At 37.4% G+C, this 16,600-nt stretch overlaps 1 protein-coding gene across 1 annotated transcript in view; it reads left to right on the forward strand.

Moving 5' to 3' along the window:
• Positions 1 to 2,922: 2,922 nt before the first annotated feature.
• Gne (glucosamine (UDP-N-acetyl)-2-epimerase/N-acetylmannosamine kinase) overlaps positions 2,923 to 16,600 on the forward strand; it is a 53,683-nt gene continuing 40,005 nt past the window's right edge. The window contains 1 exon segment of the mRNA XM_047524204.1: positions 2,923 to 3,053. Within this exon segment, the coding sequence (XP_047380160.1) occupies positions 3,003 to 3,053 (51 nt within the window). The 5' untranslated portion in view covers positions 2,923 to 3,002.

The following is a 16,600-nucleotide window of genomic DNA, read 5'->3' on the forward strand; positions in this document are numbered from 1 at the left end:
CCACTGAGTTACATTCCCAACCCTTTTAATTTTTTATTTTGAGACAGGGTCTCACTAAATCGCCCAGGCCGGCCTTGAACTTGTAATAGTTGTGCCTCACTCTCAGCCTCCCCAATAGCTGGGATTACAGGTGTGCACTGCTGTGCTTGGCTCTTTGAATGTTTTTTGGGTTATATTTGTTCGTTTTCTATTCCAGAAGAATTTGAGGATTTCATATTGTACTAAAAATATGAAAGTTTGCTGGATGTAATCCCAGTTACTTGGGAGGCTATTTGTCTCCACGAGAAAAAAGAAAAGAAAAGAAAAGAAAAAAAAGAAAAAAAGGCGGGGTGGGGTGGGGTTTGGGGATGTAACTCAGCTCAGTGAATTGCCTAGTGTGCAATCAAGGCCCTGGGTTCAATTCCACCAAAAAAAAAAAAAAAGAAAAAAGAAAAAAAAAAAAGAAAGAAAGAAATGAAATTTTACATTCTGATTGCCTTGGATTTATAGGTTACTTGGGAGCATCAACATCTTTCCCATCTAAGAATATAGACTGTATATTTACTGAGATCTTCTGTTAAGTCTTCCAGGAAAGTTTTAATGGTTTTCTTCATATAATAAGTCTTAACACATTCTAAACTAGGTTCATTCCTAAATACTCTATTGTCTTCATGGTTCTGTGAATGGAATTGTTCTACTCTTAATTTTTTATTAGTGATTACTGGCAATTTTGTTTTTATTCACTTTGGTAAACACTCATTAATTATATTTATTTAAACTGAGTCTCTTGGGATTATCTAGGTAGACAACCATGCAAAACATAGTTTTAATTCTTACTTTCGTATACTTACTTTTTATATATTACTCGTCTTGCTTGGATTGGAACTTTGAGTGTGATATGAAAAGTGATGGCAATAACATAAGAATATATTTATTTCGGGCTGGGGTTGTGGCTCAGTGGTAGAGTGCTTGCCTAGCATGTGTGAGACACTGGGTTCGATTCTCAGCACCACACATAAATAAATAAGTAAATAAATAAATAAATGAATAAAGTTGAAAAAATTTAAAAAAGAATATATTTATTTCATTCTCACATGTGATGCTTGCTATAGATTTTGATAGTTTTTCTTTACTGAGTTAAGGAAAATTCCCCATATCCTATGTAACAGAAAGGTCTTTTTTTTTATGTTTTTAAAATCAGAAATGTATGTAACAAATGCCTTTCAGGATCTAAAATAGATAAGTTTTTCTATAGCTTATATAAAAAGTTTTTCTAAAGTTGAACCATCCATACAGTTGTTCTTGTCATTGGTCATTAGCTACCATTCCTATCATATACTGCTGGATTTATCTACTAATGTTTTTTATTTGTGATTCCTTAAATCTATTTTGTACGATTTTGGTCTGTACTACCCTGTGCTAATTCAGTAAAACATGCTAGCCTGTGCTTGTCCATATACTTCTCATCCCATTCATTAGTTTTTTTTTTTCTATTCATTAGTTTTTACAAATAGCAGTACTGTCTCTTATTACAAGTGAATTACTTTTTCAAAAAACTTTTTATTACTTTTTGTTTTAATAATTTATTTATTTATTGGTTCTTTTTAGTTATACATGACAGTAGAATCCATTTTGATATAATTATACAAGCCTGGAATATATCTTACTCTAGTTAGATTCCATTCTTGTGGATGTACATGATGGTGGGATTCACTATCTTATTTTCATATAGGTATGTGGGAAAATTATGTCAGATTGAATTACTTTGTATTATAGCTTTCCTCACATGGAATATAAAGTCATGTGGTAGATAAGGCTAAGTGTGGTAGACAATTGTGCATGTGAGCACTTACCAATGCAATGGGGAGTCTATTTAACAACAAATAGATTGTTGATCAGTATCCTTGACAAGTATCTGACCTGGGAACTCTGAGCACCGAAAGCACAAGGTGTATCCTTTATAAAATGTAGTACATTTTCTCTTCTATGTGCTTAGATGAAATGCAACAATATTGATTTTCATTCAATTTCATGAAACTAAAGGTTCCTAATATCTTGATGTCTATGGTTATTAAGGAATCTATGAAAATTTTCCAGTAGAGCCAGGCACAGTGGCACATGCCTATAACCCTAGCAACTGGGGAGTCTGAGACAGGAGGATCACAAGTTCCAGGCCAACCTCAGCAACTTAGTGAGAATCCTCACTTTAAAATATAAGAAGGGCTGGAATGTAGCTCAGTGGTAAAGCGCTGGTGTTAGATTCCGCAACCATTAAAAAAACAAAAACAAAAACAAAAACAAAAAAACTCCAGTTTAATTCATTTTACTTCTTGGTTCAAAGTCACATCTCAACAAATATTTTGACTGTACCATTGTGTGAAAGCAATATGAAAAAGCTCAGAGTTTGACTATAGGATTTTAAAAATTTTATATTCAGAAACGCAGAAGAGAATTTTTCTCATGGAAAATAAAATCATTGAATAGAATGGCATATCACAAAAAGCAGGACAGGGTGGGGGATGTGGCTCAGTGGTAGAGGCTTGCCTAGTACATGTGAGGCACTGGGTTCCATCCTGGGCACCACATAAAAATAAATAAATAAAATAAAGGTATTGTGTCCATCTACAACTAAAAAATATATATATATATTTTAAAAAGGCAGGAAAATAGGGCTGCAGATGTAGTGTGGTGGTAGAACATTTGCCTAGCATGTGTGAGGCCCTGGGTTCCATCCCCAGTGCCACCAAAACACCAAACAACACACACACACACACACACACACAAAGGGAAGTAATACTCAGGTGCTACTGTCCTCCTGCTTACAAGTCACTGTCCAGGAATATAGGAAGAATTCAGAGTCACTTTTTTTTTTTTTTCTTCCTTTTCAGAGAGGCGGGGCTTAAGATTTAGCCCGGAATTCAGATGCTCACGAGTGACTGTTCAGTGGCAGCTGAACCAAGAGAACAAACAGCTGCTCTGCCCATTAATTCACACCACATCTGGTACAAAGCTTGTTCTATGGGATGGACACCAACGCGGATCTTCAGAGGGAGTCCTGCTATCTAGGACCTCATGTAAGTAATGTAGCAATTTTGGAGAGCTTTATTATTGATGCTGCTATCAGAAAAAAGGGGGAAATTATAAGAAGGAAGAAGGAAGCTTTGGTTTTAAATCTATCACATCCATTATTTTTTTAATGTCATTTGGTTTTTGTTTCTTGGGTTTTTTTTTTTTTTTTTTTTTTTTTTTTTAACTGCTAACTCAGGTTAGTCATTCTGTGGTTGTTATTGTTTCTCAGTAACTGTGCTGAAACTCATTGCCTCTTTGCATTTCCAAATGGAAAGGAAATAAACTCTTTCCTCCAGGTTCTTGACACGTTCATCAGATACAATGGGTTTACTTTTACTTTTTCAATTCTCTGCTTCATAAATACAGTTTATTTCCAAAGAGTTCAGTGTTTGCTGCAACTATTTTAATATTTTCTTTTTCTTTTGAAAGATGGCATGTAGAACTTCCTAGTTTATATCTTTTCCCCCCAGTTATTTCACTGACCATATGGGAGGGAGATGCATTTACACTGAGTTTATTAGTATCTAAGCCAAAATAAAAGGAAGTTGCCACGTTTAGCCATATATAAATGAATCATATAGTGTGTCATAAAATGTAGTTTATTTAACCTAAATTTTTATTGTGGCATGTGAATGAATATTCATACATTTTAAGAAATCATCACATTCCAGTATCACATTTTAAGATCATCTATAGTCAAGGAATGGCTTATAAGAACTTCTCAATCAAATTTGACATTCCTGAATTATTTCCAACAATTTACATTTAGTTGTAGTACTGATGCAGTAACAGAGCTAATTTCAATTTGCCTTCTTCAATGAGAATTTATTTTTCTTTTTTAGTATTAAATTTAAACTCACAGTCAGATTTTCTGAATTTTCCGAGCTTTTAGCTGGAAGGTGTAAGTTTTTTTCATCATGTCTTTGATGAAATCTACCAAGAAATGGTTGTCTCTCTCCACCTATTTTTCAATGACTCACTTTATTATTATTATTATTTTTTTGGTACCAGGGATTGAACACAAGGGTGCTTAACCACTGAGCCACATCCTCAGTCCTTTCTATAGTTTATTTTGAAACAGGGTCTCACTAAGTTGCTTAAGACCTTGCTAAATTGCTGAGGCTGGCTTTGGTACTTGCAATCCTCCTGCCTCAGCCTCCTGAGCTCCTGGGATTACAGGTGTGTGCCACTGCACCCTGCTCACTTTTTTTTTATTGCAGCTTAAAATGACCATTTCATTCACCTGCCTAATATTTGGCAGATTCTCTGAGCACATCAGCTCTGAAAGTCTCTGCGTGATCTTCAAATTACCTTCTAAGGTACTCTCCCATTTAAAAATCCAGTTATATTTTTTAATATTCTTCAACAAAACATTTCTCCTGTCAGGCTGATCTCCTCCTATGCTGGTCTCATTCTCATTTTATTATGTTCAATCATACCATTTTCTCTTGCAGAAAATTCTCTCTTAAAAAATGCAAAATTGATATGATTACATGGTATGCTGAATGTGAGATAAAGGACAGAGAGATGTCAAAGATGCGCTCAGGTTACTGAGTAAATGATAACACAATTTGCTGAGAATGAGAATTGGCAGGAAAGTCCAGGTTTATAGGGAATAAAAAAACTTAGTTTTGAACAGGTTGATCTGAAGTGCCTATGGGACACATTCCAATAAGTTTGTCCTATAAGCAGTTGGTTATTGGGTTTGGGCAAAGACTGGGCTAGAGATTCAGATTTAGCAACAATTTAAGTGCATGAGGAAGTTTGGAGAATATTAAATGAGATGCAAGGAAAGTTAAATACAGAATCCTAGGAAAGAATAACTTTTTAAAAGGGTTTGAGAAGTATAGTAGCCAAAGAGGCTGTGGGTGGAAAGGAAATCAGGTGTTTCAGAAGTGCAGGAAATAGTACATTTCAAGAATGAGGTAGTGACCAACAATATAAAGAAAGGCTTAAGAGTCATATTTGGCCAAATTATATTGTTATTCTATTGTTATACTCTGTGCATGTGTGAATATGTAACAACAAATGCCATCATTATGTATGATTATAATGCACCAATAAAAAATGAGGAAAGAAAAAAGAAAGGCTTAAGAGAAGCTAGCGGGCAGAAAGGTTAGAGGTGTGTGGGCAGTTGGGAAAATATGAGTTGGAAAAGAGGGAACACGGCCAGGAGAGCATTACTGAGTGTTTAACATGAAGCACATCACACTGAAGTTCCTGGGTTTCCACAGAACTTTACACCTTATTAAATTAAATTTAATAAGGTCTGAGAGTCTAATTGTCTAAGACTTGGACAGCTGCTATATGTAAAATACAGCTGTCCCCAGGTATCCAATGGGAGATTGGTCCAGGACTCCCTTGGATATCAAAATCTGTGAATGTGCAAGTCCCTTTTATAAAACAATATATAATCTATATATATCCTCCCATATACTTTAAATCATCTCTAGTTTACCTATAATACTTACTACAATGTAAAGTCTTTGTAAATAGTTGTTATACTGTATTATTTAGAGAATAATGACAAGAGAAAGTCTGTACATTTCAATATGGATGCAGTTTTTTCCCCTGAACATTTTGACTCATAGTTGTTTGTGGATACGGAACACACAGGTACCAGAGGCTGACTATACTACAAAAGAATTGATCAAGAATAAGAGTATGAGGGCTGGGGTTGTGGCTCAGTGGTACAGTGCTTGCCTAGCATGTTGTGAGGCGCTGGGTTTGATTCTCAGTACCGCACATAAATAAATAAAATAAAGGTCCATCAACAATTTTTAAAAAATATATGAAAAAAGAATAAGAGTATGATAACAACTATAATGCACCAGTAAAAAATGTGAAGAAAAAAACTGATGAAAAAAGAAGAATAAAAATGTTACAAACTAGGAGTCAGGGGCAGAAAAATCCAGGGAAACAGGTAGGGTAAGAAATATAGTTGGGTGCCTTGGGCTAAGAGTGAGCAGTGTTTTTCAAACAGATGTAACACTTATGGAATAAATCATGCCTATTACAAACCTTTATCTCCAAATCATATCTTTTTCCAGATCCTTAATCTCATGAAAAAGTCTGATAGGTGCTGCAAACTCAACATATCCAAAATTGGTTTGCTAATTTTAGAGTTTGTTAATTGGAGTTTGTTATTCTAGTTTATCCACAAATCCACTCACCTTGTTTCAGATAACAGCGTTGCCAGTCGAGGTAGAGACTTCATTCTCTTTCATCATTCTGTCGCTATCATCTCTCCATCAAGTTCTAGTCATTCTCCACATTCTTTTGATTCCATCCTCTTTCTTCCCACTACTATTACTTCATTTATTTATTTTTTGTTGCTAACTACTGTGTGTCCAGTCTGGGAGTGTGGGGGTACAGAGGTCAGCCTGGCTTTGGAATGTCCTGGAATATTATCCTTAATGGGTATCTATCTCTTCAGCTAGTCCTTCCTCCTCTTTCCAATCCACCATCCGTAATTTTTTTTTTTTTTTTTTTTTTTTTTTTTTTTTGCGGTGCTGGGGATCGAACTCAGGGCCTTGTGCTTGCAAGGCAAGCACTCTACCAACTGAGCTATCTCCCCAGCCCCACCATCCGTAATTTTAATTAAGCAAATCTGAATATGTCACTTCTATGATTAAAACTGCTCTTAGCTGGGTTCAGTGGTGCACACCTGTAATCCCAGTGACTCGTGAAGTTGAGGCAGGAGGATCACAAGTTCAAAGCCAACCTCAGCAATAGTGAGGCACTAAGCAACTCAGTGAGACCCTGTCTCTAAATACAAAAAATAGGGCTGGGGATGTGGTTCAGTGGTCCAGTGCCTCTGAATTCAATCCCCAGCACTAAAATAAACAAATAGTAAACAACAGCAACAACAAAAACCCTGCTCTCAATTTCAGTGAGGAAAAGCCCTGGCCTCTGTATCTGACGTCATGCAGGGCACCTGCTGACCTGGCCTCACTCTGTGTTTCAACCACATCTCTAGTTACTTTCTGCCTCCATGTATCTACCTTACACCATTTCTAAATTTATTTTTGTTCTTCAATTCACCAGGCTCTTTTAAATTTGATTCATTACAAAGACTGAGCAATGGTATTATACTACTAAGATTATAAGCCTTGATGGTGGAGGATGATGGATGGGGAACTTGAATACAAGCCATGTGGGCTAGCCATAGAGGAAAGAAGAGGGATGACAATGAGTCTTTGGTAAATGATGTGATCCTCCTTTAAGTCAATGTTTATTAACTGCTTTTTTAAAAATTAGAGCATTATAGCTATTCATAGTAGTTGGGTTCATTTTGACAAAATCATACATGCATGGAATTTGATTTCAATCCCCATTCCCTCCTCTCCCCGCTGCCCTGTTTTCCCTTCCCTCCTTTCTCCCCATTCTCCTTCCTTTATTCATCTTCCTTTGGATTGTTTGTTTGTTCATTTTGGTACTGGGGACTAAACCCAGAGGTGCTTTACCACTGAAGCATATCCTCAGCCCTTTTTATTTTATTTATTTTTTGTGCTTAACCACTGAGCCACATCCCCACATCCCCAGGCCTTTTTATATTTTACTTAGGGACAGGGTCTCAACCTCTCAAGTCGCTGGGATTACAGGCATGCATCACTGTGCCCAATTTATTTATTTTCAGTAGGTACTTTGTACACATATGTGAAGGTGAAATTCCCTGTGGTATATTTATATATGTGCATATCATGTGATTTTGTTAAATTCATTCCATATTTCCTCCCCTTTCTCATCCTTCCTCTCTCCCTCCCAATCTCCTTCTTATCTACTGTTCTTCCCTATACATTTATATCTGATGCCCTCTATTACCTTCTTTCCCTGATTTTGCTATAACTTCCACATATGAGAGAAAACATTTGACCCTTGACTGCTTCTTACCTAAGGGTGCATCAGCGAGACAAGCATACCTAACAGGGCTAACTTTCAGCAATGTACGATCTGATTAAAGAAATAGGTCATATATAGTGAGATGACTAATAGTACTGTTTCCTTATAGTATATAAATTATAACTTTACAGTCACAAACATTCAGAGACACCAGATAATTAATACTAAGTATGAAATGGGTAGTCAAGCTAAGTGCTACAGGAAGTCAGAGGAGGAAGGATTATTCGGGGATTAGAGTGTTCAGATTAGGCTTCTGAACGGAGAGAGGATTCGAAGCCAGAGTAAGGTGCAAGTAGCAGAGACAAAGAATAGCCTTCTCATGGGGGTGATGACGGAGAAATGACACAAAGCAGAGAAGGAAGACACAGGATGGGTAGGGAAATAATGTTGGTAAGACCAGCAAAAGATCATGGATCTTAAATGCTAAACTTGATCTCCTAGGTTTATTTCATCCAGCTGGTAATGGGGAACCACTGATTATTTCCTTGCTTAAAAGCAGTTTCCCTGAAAGCAATCTTTTAAGGAGATTAATAAAATAGTAGTATGCAGGACAGGTTAGAAGAGCAAGGGAATTTGGCAAGAAAAACAAACAGAAACATAGTAACCTAGGTGTTTGATACCAGTTTAAATTTTTTTTTGGGGGGGGTACTGGGAATTGAACTCAGATTCACTTAACCACTGAGTCACATACCCAGCCCTTTTTACTTTTTATTTTGAGATAGAGTCTCACTAAGTTGTTTAGGGCCTTGCTAAGGCTGGTCTTGAACCTGTGATCCTCCTGCCTCAGCCTCCTGAGTCCCTGGGATTACAGGCATGTAACACTGTGCTTGGTTCCTATTTTTTAGAACAATTTTGAGATATTATTAACACAGGATATTTTTGCAATTAAACCCTACACTAAACCTATACACTGATTATAAGGTAAAGTTTGATTTTTGATATGTAAAATCATTTAAAAAAATAGGCATCTCAAAATTAAGGACTTACAAAGGCAAAGACCTGAACTAAGATGGTAGACTGGGAAGGAAAGAGCATATGCAGGAAACATGTCAATAAATTTGAAGGATTAGATGTTAGAAATAGACTGAGTAAAGATTAAAAGACAACTTTGATGATTCTGATGACTCAGATGAATTTGAGTTTGAATGAAAGTGACACGTTAGTGCCATTGAAAGAAATAGGGAAGTCAAGAAGAAGAAGAAAAAAAACAGAACTACATTTTACATATATGTACTGAGTGTGAGGTGAGGAGATATTTAGCAGGCAATTGAAGAGACAGATCAAGCCCTGGAAGGAAAGGTCAGGCAAGTTTGTATCCAAGGAATTATCTACATGGAAGTAAAAAATGGAAAACTTAATGAGTGAATCAAATTCTGAAAGATGGAGTATATAAAGGACCAAGGGCAGAAGCATAATCATAAGAGAGTTGTAAGAAAGAAAAACAAATGATCTGAAAGACAAGATCAGGTCGGGCGCAGTGGCATTCACCTGTAACCCCAGCAACTCAGGAGGCTGATGCAGGAGGATCGAAAGTTCAAAGCCAGTGTCAGCAACTTAATGAGGTTCTAAGCAACTTAGTAAGATCCTGTCTCTAAATAAAAACCAAAAAAGGCTGGGGATGTGGCTCAGTGGTAAAGCGCCTCTTGGTTCAATCCCTGGTACCTAAAAAGAAAGAGAAGATTAGGTTTGTTCCAGAGTAGGGGCATTAAAAACATGAGGACAGAGAGGTTGAGGGCTATGTTCATGCTTAGGCTTATTAGATATTAATTATGAATATTTGGCTGTGTCTTAGGCATTCCTGCAGGTTTTATTTTGTTTTGATGTGTTACCCAGGCTGGTCTCAAACTCCCAGGCTCAACTGAACTTCCCACCTGGGCCTCCAGAGTACTGGCACTACCTGAGTGTGCCACCACACCTGGCCAAGGAGCAGTTATTTTAGATCATAATTGGGTTGACACACTTTTTATAACAGAGTCAAAGTTAAAGGCAAACTAGTTTTTAACACATTTCCAGTCCTTCTGAAATAGTTGTGCTAATTAAACTTTGTGAACCTCCATTAGTCAGGGATGACTGAATACTCTCTGGCTTATATCATTTCCCTAGCAGCCAGATAATAAAATAATTTATCTTCATAGCCCACAAAGAAAAAATACATTTTAAAATCCCAATATAAGGACAATATTTCACAAAAATAAACACAAAGTCATATTGATGTTTATCTCTCTTTTACAATTGGGAAAACTAGTATGGAGATGGCTTATCATCACAGGTATTGTAAAAATCTGATTGGCTGGCATGATAAACTGATTAGTAACTGATTAGTGATTAAATGGTCCTGAAATCTGAATTACAAAAAGACCTCCTTCCAGTTATGATTATCTTAATTGGCACATTTGAAAGCATGTTTTTGAGAGGCGTGATGGCTCACACCTATAATTCCAATGACTTGGAAGGCTGAGTTCAAGGTCAGCCTCATCAACTTAGTGAGACCTTGTCTCAATATAAAAAATACAAAGGGCTGGGGACATAGCTTAGGGGTAGAGCATCCCTGAGTTCAATATCCAGTACCAAACAACAACAACAACAAAAATCCTTACCTTTTAATCTCATAGTCTTACAAACTTGAAGTTGACACACACAGTTTAGGATTTTACTGAATTATTTCTTGCCAATGTAATCTTTTTTAAAAATATTTTTTTAGCTGTTGATGGACCCTTAATGTCATTTATTTATTTGTGGTGCTGAGAATCAAACCTAGTGCCTTACACATGCAAGGCAAGTGCTCTACCACTGAGCCACAACCCCAGCCCTGCCAATGTGATCTTAATCCTTGATCTTTAAATGCTTTTCTTAAGGGAAAAGAATCACTTTCTTCACTTAGTGTAGCTTCATTATAGCCTCATAAAGCTCCTCAGTGCAACAGGAGCAATTCTTTGTTCTGGGGAGGCTATAAACAATGTGGCTTATGCAGCGATAGCTGATTTGTGTGTTTTACCTGGATACTATACTAGACACTCTGGCAATTAAAAGGGTGGTGACTAAGGTATAGAACAGGGTGAGAAGGATAGCTAAAGTAAAGATGTTTGTTAACATAAATATCCATTTAGCATGGTAATTGATTGCTTAGTTTTTTCCCACCTCTTGATTGATTTCCTCATGCTCAGGGCAGTGATGGCAAATAGGTAGCACCATCCCTGCCTCCCTTGCATTCCAAAAATCAACATGACAGGCATCAAAGTACTCTTTCCCATCTCAGAGTACCTCTGTTTTTCTTTTCTTATACTGGAGGTGAACCCAGGGAAGACCTCCCACTGAGTTACATCCCCAGCCTTTTTTATTTTTATTTTGAGACAGTCTCACTGAGTTGCCCAGGCTGGCCTTGAACTTGCACTACTTCTGCTTCAGCCTCCCAAATAGCTGGGATTACAGGTGTGTGCCACCACACCCAGCTCAGAGTTCATTTTTGACAGTTCTCCAGGCAGCTATTACCAATAAATTGGAGTTGGGGATCAAAATAATGGTTGGAGATTCTCCCTGGCTTACAGTTTTGTATTAGCATCTTCTGATTGCAAGGAATATGACATCTTAAGAAAAAGAGAATTTATTTTAAGGATACAGATGGATTGAAATCAGAAAGCAGATCCAAGACAAGTCGGGTAATGGATTCTTTCCCTGCAACCCACCTGTTCCACCTCTTATAGTATATCTGTGCCTATGTTTTTAACATGTCCCTTTTCCTCTCACATCCAACTGGCCAAACTTCTGTTCCCTCCATCCAGATTCTTTAGAGAGCTAGTTGAACTTACTCAGGTAATTACCATTGTGTCTGTTAGCTAACTACCTGCTTTTCATGGATCATGGAGAGGCAGCTTTTGAGTAGGCAGCCCATGGGCTCTGGTAATGTTTCTTTCTTTAGCTCAGTGGTGGTTTTTTTCACTTCATGAAAATTCAAAATTCAACACCTGCTTAGCTATTCATTGACATCTCAATAAAAAAAAATTGTCTTAAAAAGTTTGTGCCAAACTGATCTTATTTTCCTTTTTTAACAAATAATTTTCTGTGTTTGTTGTTTCATTTTTTGTTTTTTTGAGTGGTGCTGGAATAGAACCCAGGACCTCATGCATGCTAGGCAAGGGCTGCACCTCTGAGTTAAACCCACAGCTCACATCTTACTTTTTGAAAGTGTTATTAAACTGGTAGATCAGGAGAATTCCATTGATACTTACATTTTTATTTTTAAAAAGTTATCTACAAAAATCTCTCAAGAGCCAAGTATAGTGGCACACTTCTATAATACCAGCAATTCTGAAGGCTGAGGCAGGAGGAACGAAAGTTCAAGGCTAGCTTCAGCAACTTAGCAAGACCCTATTTCAAAATAGAAAAATAAATAAATAAAAAGGGCTGGGGATGTAGCTTAGTGGTAGGACAGCCCTGGGTTCAATCCCTAGTACAAAACAAACAAAACAAAACAAAAAATAAAAAAAAAAAACTCTTAAGATATTGGTGTGAACAATTCAGAGAGATATAAACTGAATAATGGAAGAGCTATATTATTATTATTATTATTATTATTATTATTATTATTATTTTGTGGTGCTGGGGGTCTGGGGAATGATCCTAGGAACTTCTGTATGCAAGACTAGTGCTCTACCATTGAGCTACATCCCCAGTCCTTGAATTCTTAACTAGTGGAACAATGTACCCAAAAATTGATGACTAAGATGAACCTGAGGGTAGGCTCTGTCATTACGTGTAAAGACTCTACTTATATTAAGAGGAAATACGTGGTAGAAACTGAGCAAGTGGGATCAACTGCTGGTCTCTTGTTTTTAAAAACTGTATGACCTTGGGCACCTTTGCCTTCTGTGTTTCAGGGGTCCTAATCTATAAAATGTGGGTGATAGAAAGGTTGTTGAGTACTGAGTGAGTATAGATAAAGTGTTTAGAATAGTGGGTTACAAATACATAAGTGTAATTTACAAAGTGGCACGTTAGTTTATAATAATCACCAAATAAAAGAGCAAGACAAGTCCTTGTTAGAAGAAATGTTCCCAAAGCGGCCAGATGAGTATCTGTTAAGAAAGCTGTGGAAAGCCTGGGTGTGGTGGCATGTGCCTGTAATCCTAGAAGCTCAGGAGGCTGAGGCAGGAGGATTGTGAGTTCAAAGCCAGTCTCAGCAAAAGCGAGGCACTAAGCAACTCAGTGAGACCCTGTCTCTCAATAAAATACAAAAAAAGAACAGAGATGTGGCTCAGTGGTTAAGGGCCCCTGGGTTCAATCCCCTGACTCAAAAAAAAAAAAAAAAAAAAAAAAAAAGACTGCTGTAGAGGTTGGGGATGCAGCTCAGTGGTAGAGTGCCTGCTTAGCATGTCCAAGGTCCTGAGTTCAATTCCTCTCACCACCACCACCAAAAAAAAAAAAAGCTCCTCCTTTGATATTCTTATAAGAACTAAGATTCTTTGTTAGTCTAATTATGTTCTGAGTGATTTAAGTTATATTTCAGCTTACAGAGTAATTTTTCTATAGAAAAATTTGATTTTTATTATACTACAAAGCCCTATAAGTTTTTTTTTTTTTTTTAAACTGGGGCACTTTGCTACTGAGCCACATCCACAACCCTTTAACTTTTTCTAATTTTGAGATGGAGTCTTGCTAAATTGCTTAGGGCCTTACTAAATTGCCGAGACTGGCCTCAAATTTTGTGATCCTCCTCCCTTAGTCTCCTGAATTGCTGGAATTCATAAGTACTTTTTGCAGCTTGTACAACCCTCAGACTAAAGCCAAATGGAATCAAACCAAATGAACAAAATAAGTTGGGAGGAATTTTGATATGTTAATTCACTTTTGAGTTGCAAAGTAAAAGTGATCCAGAAATGTAACATTATTTGCCCATAGAAGTGTAATCTCAGAAAGTCAGGAGAGCTGGGAGTAGTGGCTCAGGAGGCTGAGGCAGAAAGATCGAGAGTTCAAAGGCAGCCTCAGCAAAAGCAAAGTGCTAAGCAACTCGGTGAGACCCTGTCTCTAAATAAAATACAAAATAGGGCTGGGGATGTGGCTCAGTGGTTGAGTGTCCCTGAGTTCAATCCCTGGTACCCACCCCCCAAAAAAAGAAAAGGCAGGAGAAAATGCCTACTAAGGCTACAACTTCATTTCAAGAGACACAAGAGGCCAAGTGCAGTGGCACGCATCTGTAATCCCAGAGATTTAGGAGGCTGAGGTAGGAGGATTGTAAGTTCAAGGCTCTTTAGAGAGGCCTGTCTCAAAAATAAAAATTAAAAAGGGCTTGGGGTGGGCTGGGGAGATAGCTCAGTTGGTAGAGTGCTTGTCTTGCAAGCACGAGGCCCTGGGTTCGATCCCCAGCACCGGAAAAAAAAAAAAAAAAAAAAAAAAAGGGCTTGGGGTGTGGCTCAGTGGTTAAGTGCTCCTAGGGTTCAATCCCTGGTACAAAAAAAAAAAAAAAAAGAGAGAGAGAGAGAGAGCATGAGCTGGACATGGTGGTGCATGTTTGTAATTCCAGTGGCTGGGGAGGCTGAGGCAGGAGGATTGAAATTTGTAGGCCAGCCTCAGCCTCAGCAATTTAATGAGAACCTATCTCAAGATAAAAAAAACAAAAAGGGCTGGGGACTGTAGGTCAGTATTAAACCACCCCTGGGCTCAATCTCCAGTTTCCCTGCCAACATACATACACAACACAGAAGAAAGTTCCAAAATGGGCATCTCCCCTAAGGCTAGATGATTTCATCAACACAGAGCTGCCTGACTATATATGGATATATAAAATTCTAATATTGGTCAGACACAAAACTTACAAGTGGCTTAATAATTGGGTGCAAATTAACAAAATGTATTTGTCAAAAGTACTTTTCCTAGGCACAATCTTAAGCTGAAATGTTTTGAAAACACATTGCAGTGTAACATACATACAAAAAAACACATTCAGTGTACAATTTGAATTTTTACATACTAAACAAACTCATGCCATCAGCACTTAGATTTTTTAAAAAATAAACCTCAAGCATGTTTTTAAAGTTAATTCTTCTTAATTTTCAAAGAAAAAAACAATGTGCTTTGGGTAGTATGGTATGTAACTTTATAATCAAATGTCCCTCCTGAATGTCTCCTTGACTTTTAGTACCACTTGTGGTAGGCAAAATAACAGCTCCCCAAAAGGTCTACATCCTAATTCCTAGAATCTATGAATGTGTTACCTTACATAGCAAGAGAGACTTGGCAGACATGTTTAAGGATTTTGAGATGGGAAGATTATCCTGGACTACTGGGTGCACCCAACATAATCAAGTGAAAGAGGGAGACGGGAGAGGGCAGAAGATGTGAAAAGAAAAGTAGAGGTCAGAAAAGCCATGAACCAAGGAATGTGGGCGGCCTCTGTGAGCTGGAAAAGGTAAGGGAATGAATTCTGTCAGCCTCCAAAAGGCAGGTGACCATACCCGACACCTTGATTTTAATCCCTGAAATTCTTTCAATTGAACTCCTAACCTCTAGAACTGTAAGGCAATAAATTTGTATTGTTTTAAGACACTAAGTTTATGGTAATTTGTTTCAGCTGCAATAGGAAACTAATACAACATTTGGAATATCTGGTGAATCTGTGTCCAGCTTAATTTACCTTATTGCCTATTTAATAGCTTCACGTGGCTATTTCATAGACATCTCAATTGTATGATGTCCCAAATTAAAATTTTACTTTTTTCTTTCCACATCTTAGTAATGGTATAATCACTGAGTACAATGACAGAAACCTGGAAGCCATTCTTTTTTTTTTTTTCTTAAGAAAAATTTTAAATAAGGTGACTTCCTTTATAACTTATTTATTATTTTGTGGTGTTGAGGGTGAAACCCAGTGTCTCATGCATGTTGGGTAAGCACTCTACCACTGAGCTACAGCCCCAGCCCTGGAAGTCATTCTTGATTCCTTTCTTTTCCTGTCATCCCCTTATATCTAAGCCATAATTAAGTTTCATCTATATTATTTCCAAAATAAATCACATATTCGTCCACTTCAGTTGTCTCACTACCACCAATTCTTGACTCCTACCCAGTCCATTCTCCATCCAGGAGTAAAAAATATTTTAAAAAGAAATCTGATGGCACTTCCTTGTATAAAACCCCTTAACGCCTGTACTGTTGAACTGATGTGACCTTTTAGTGGCTCCAAGCTAGCTGCAGGGAACTAAAGGTTCGTAAGTATGCTGCAAACTAGACCTTCATCATTAATTGAAACACATCATGCACTGCAAAAGTATGATGGAATTTAAAATTAGCTTTGTATCAAGAAATCTCAGTGAGCTGTTAAATAGTTTCAATTGTTGTAAATTCTTTAATGGTCGTAAAACGTTTTCATATTTTGTGTCAATTTAGAGGCTTATTCGGTTCATTCATTAACAGTGACTCAGAAATTTGACAAAAAACATTTACTTCTTCATTAGGAGCTGTGCGAACCCTTTCTCACCAAGGTGTCTCTCAGGACATCCCGGGGAGTTGGAACTAGCTAGTTACCTGCAGTGCCAACGCTGAACTGACTGTAACGATCAGTTAGTATCTGTCTTGCCTTGTCATGACTCCACCAAGCCTTTCAGCACATATGGCAAGCAGTGACAAGGCTTAACTCCAGGGACAGCTCTGGGGCAGA

The sequence above is a fragment of the Sciurus carolinensis genome, chromosome 14, assembly GCF_902686445.1.
Source record: "Sciurus carolinensis chromosome 14, mSciCar1.2, whole genome shotgun sequence".
NCBI lineage: Eukaryota > Metazoa > Chordata > Mammalia > Rodentia > Sciuridae > Sciurus > Sciurus carolinensis.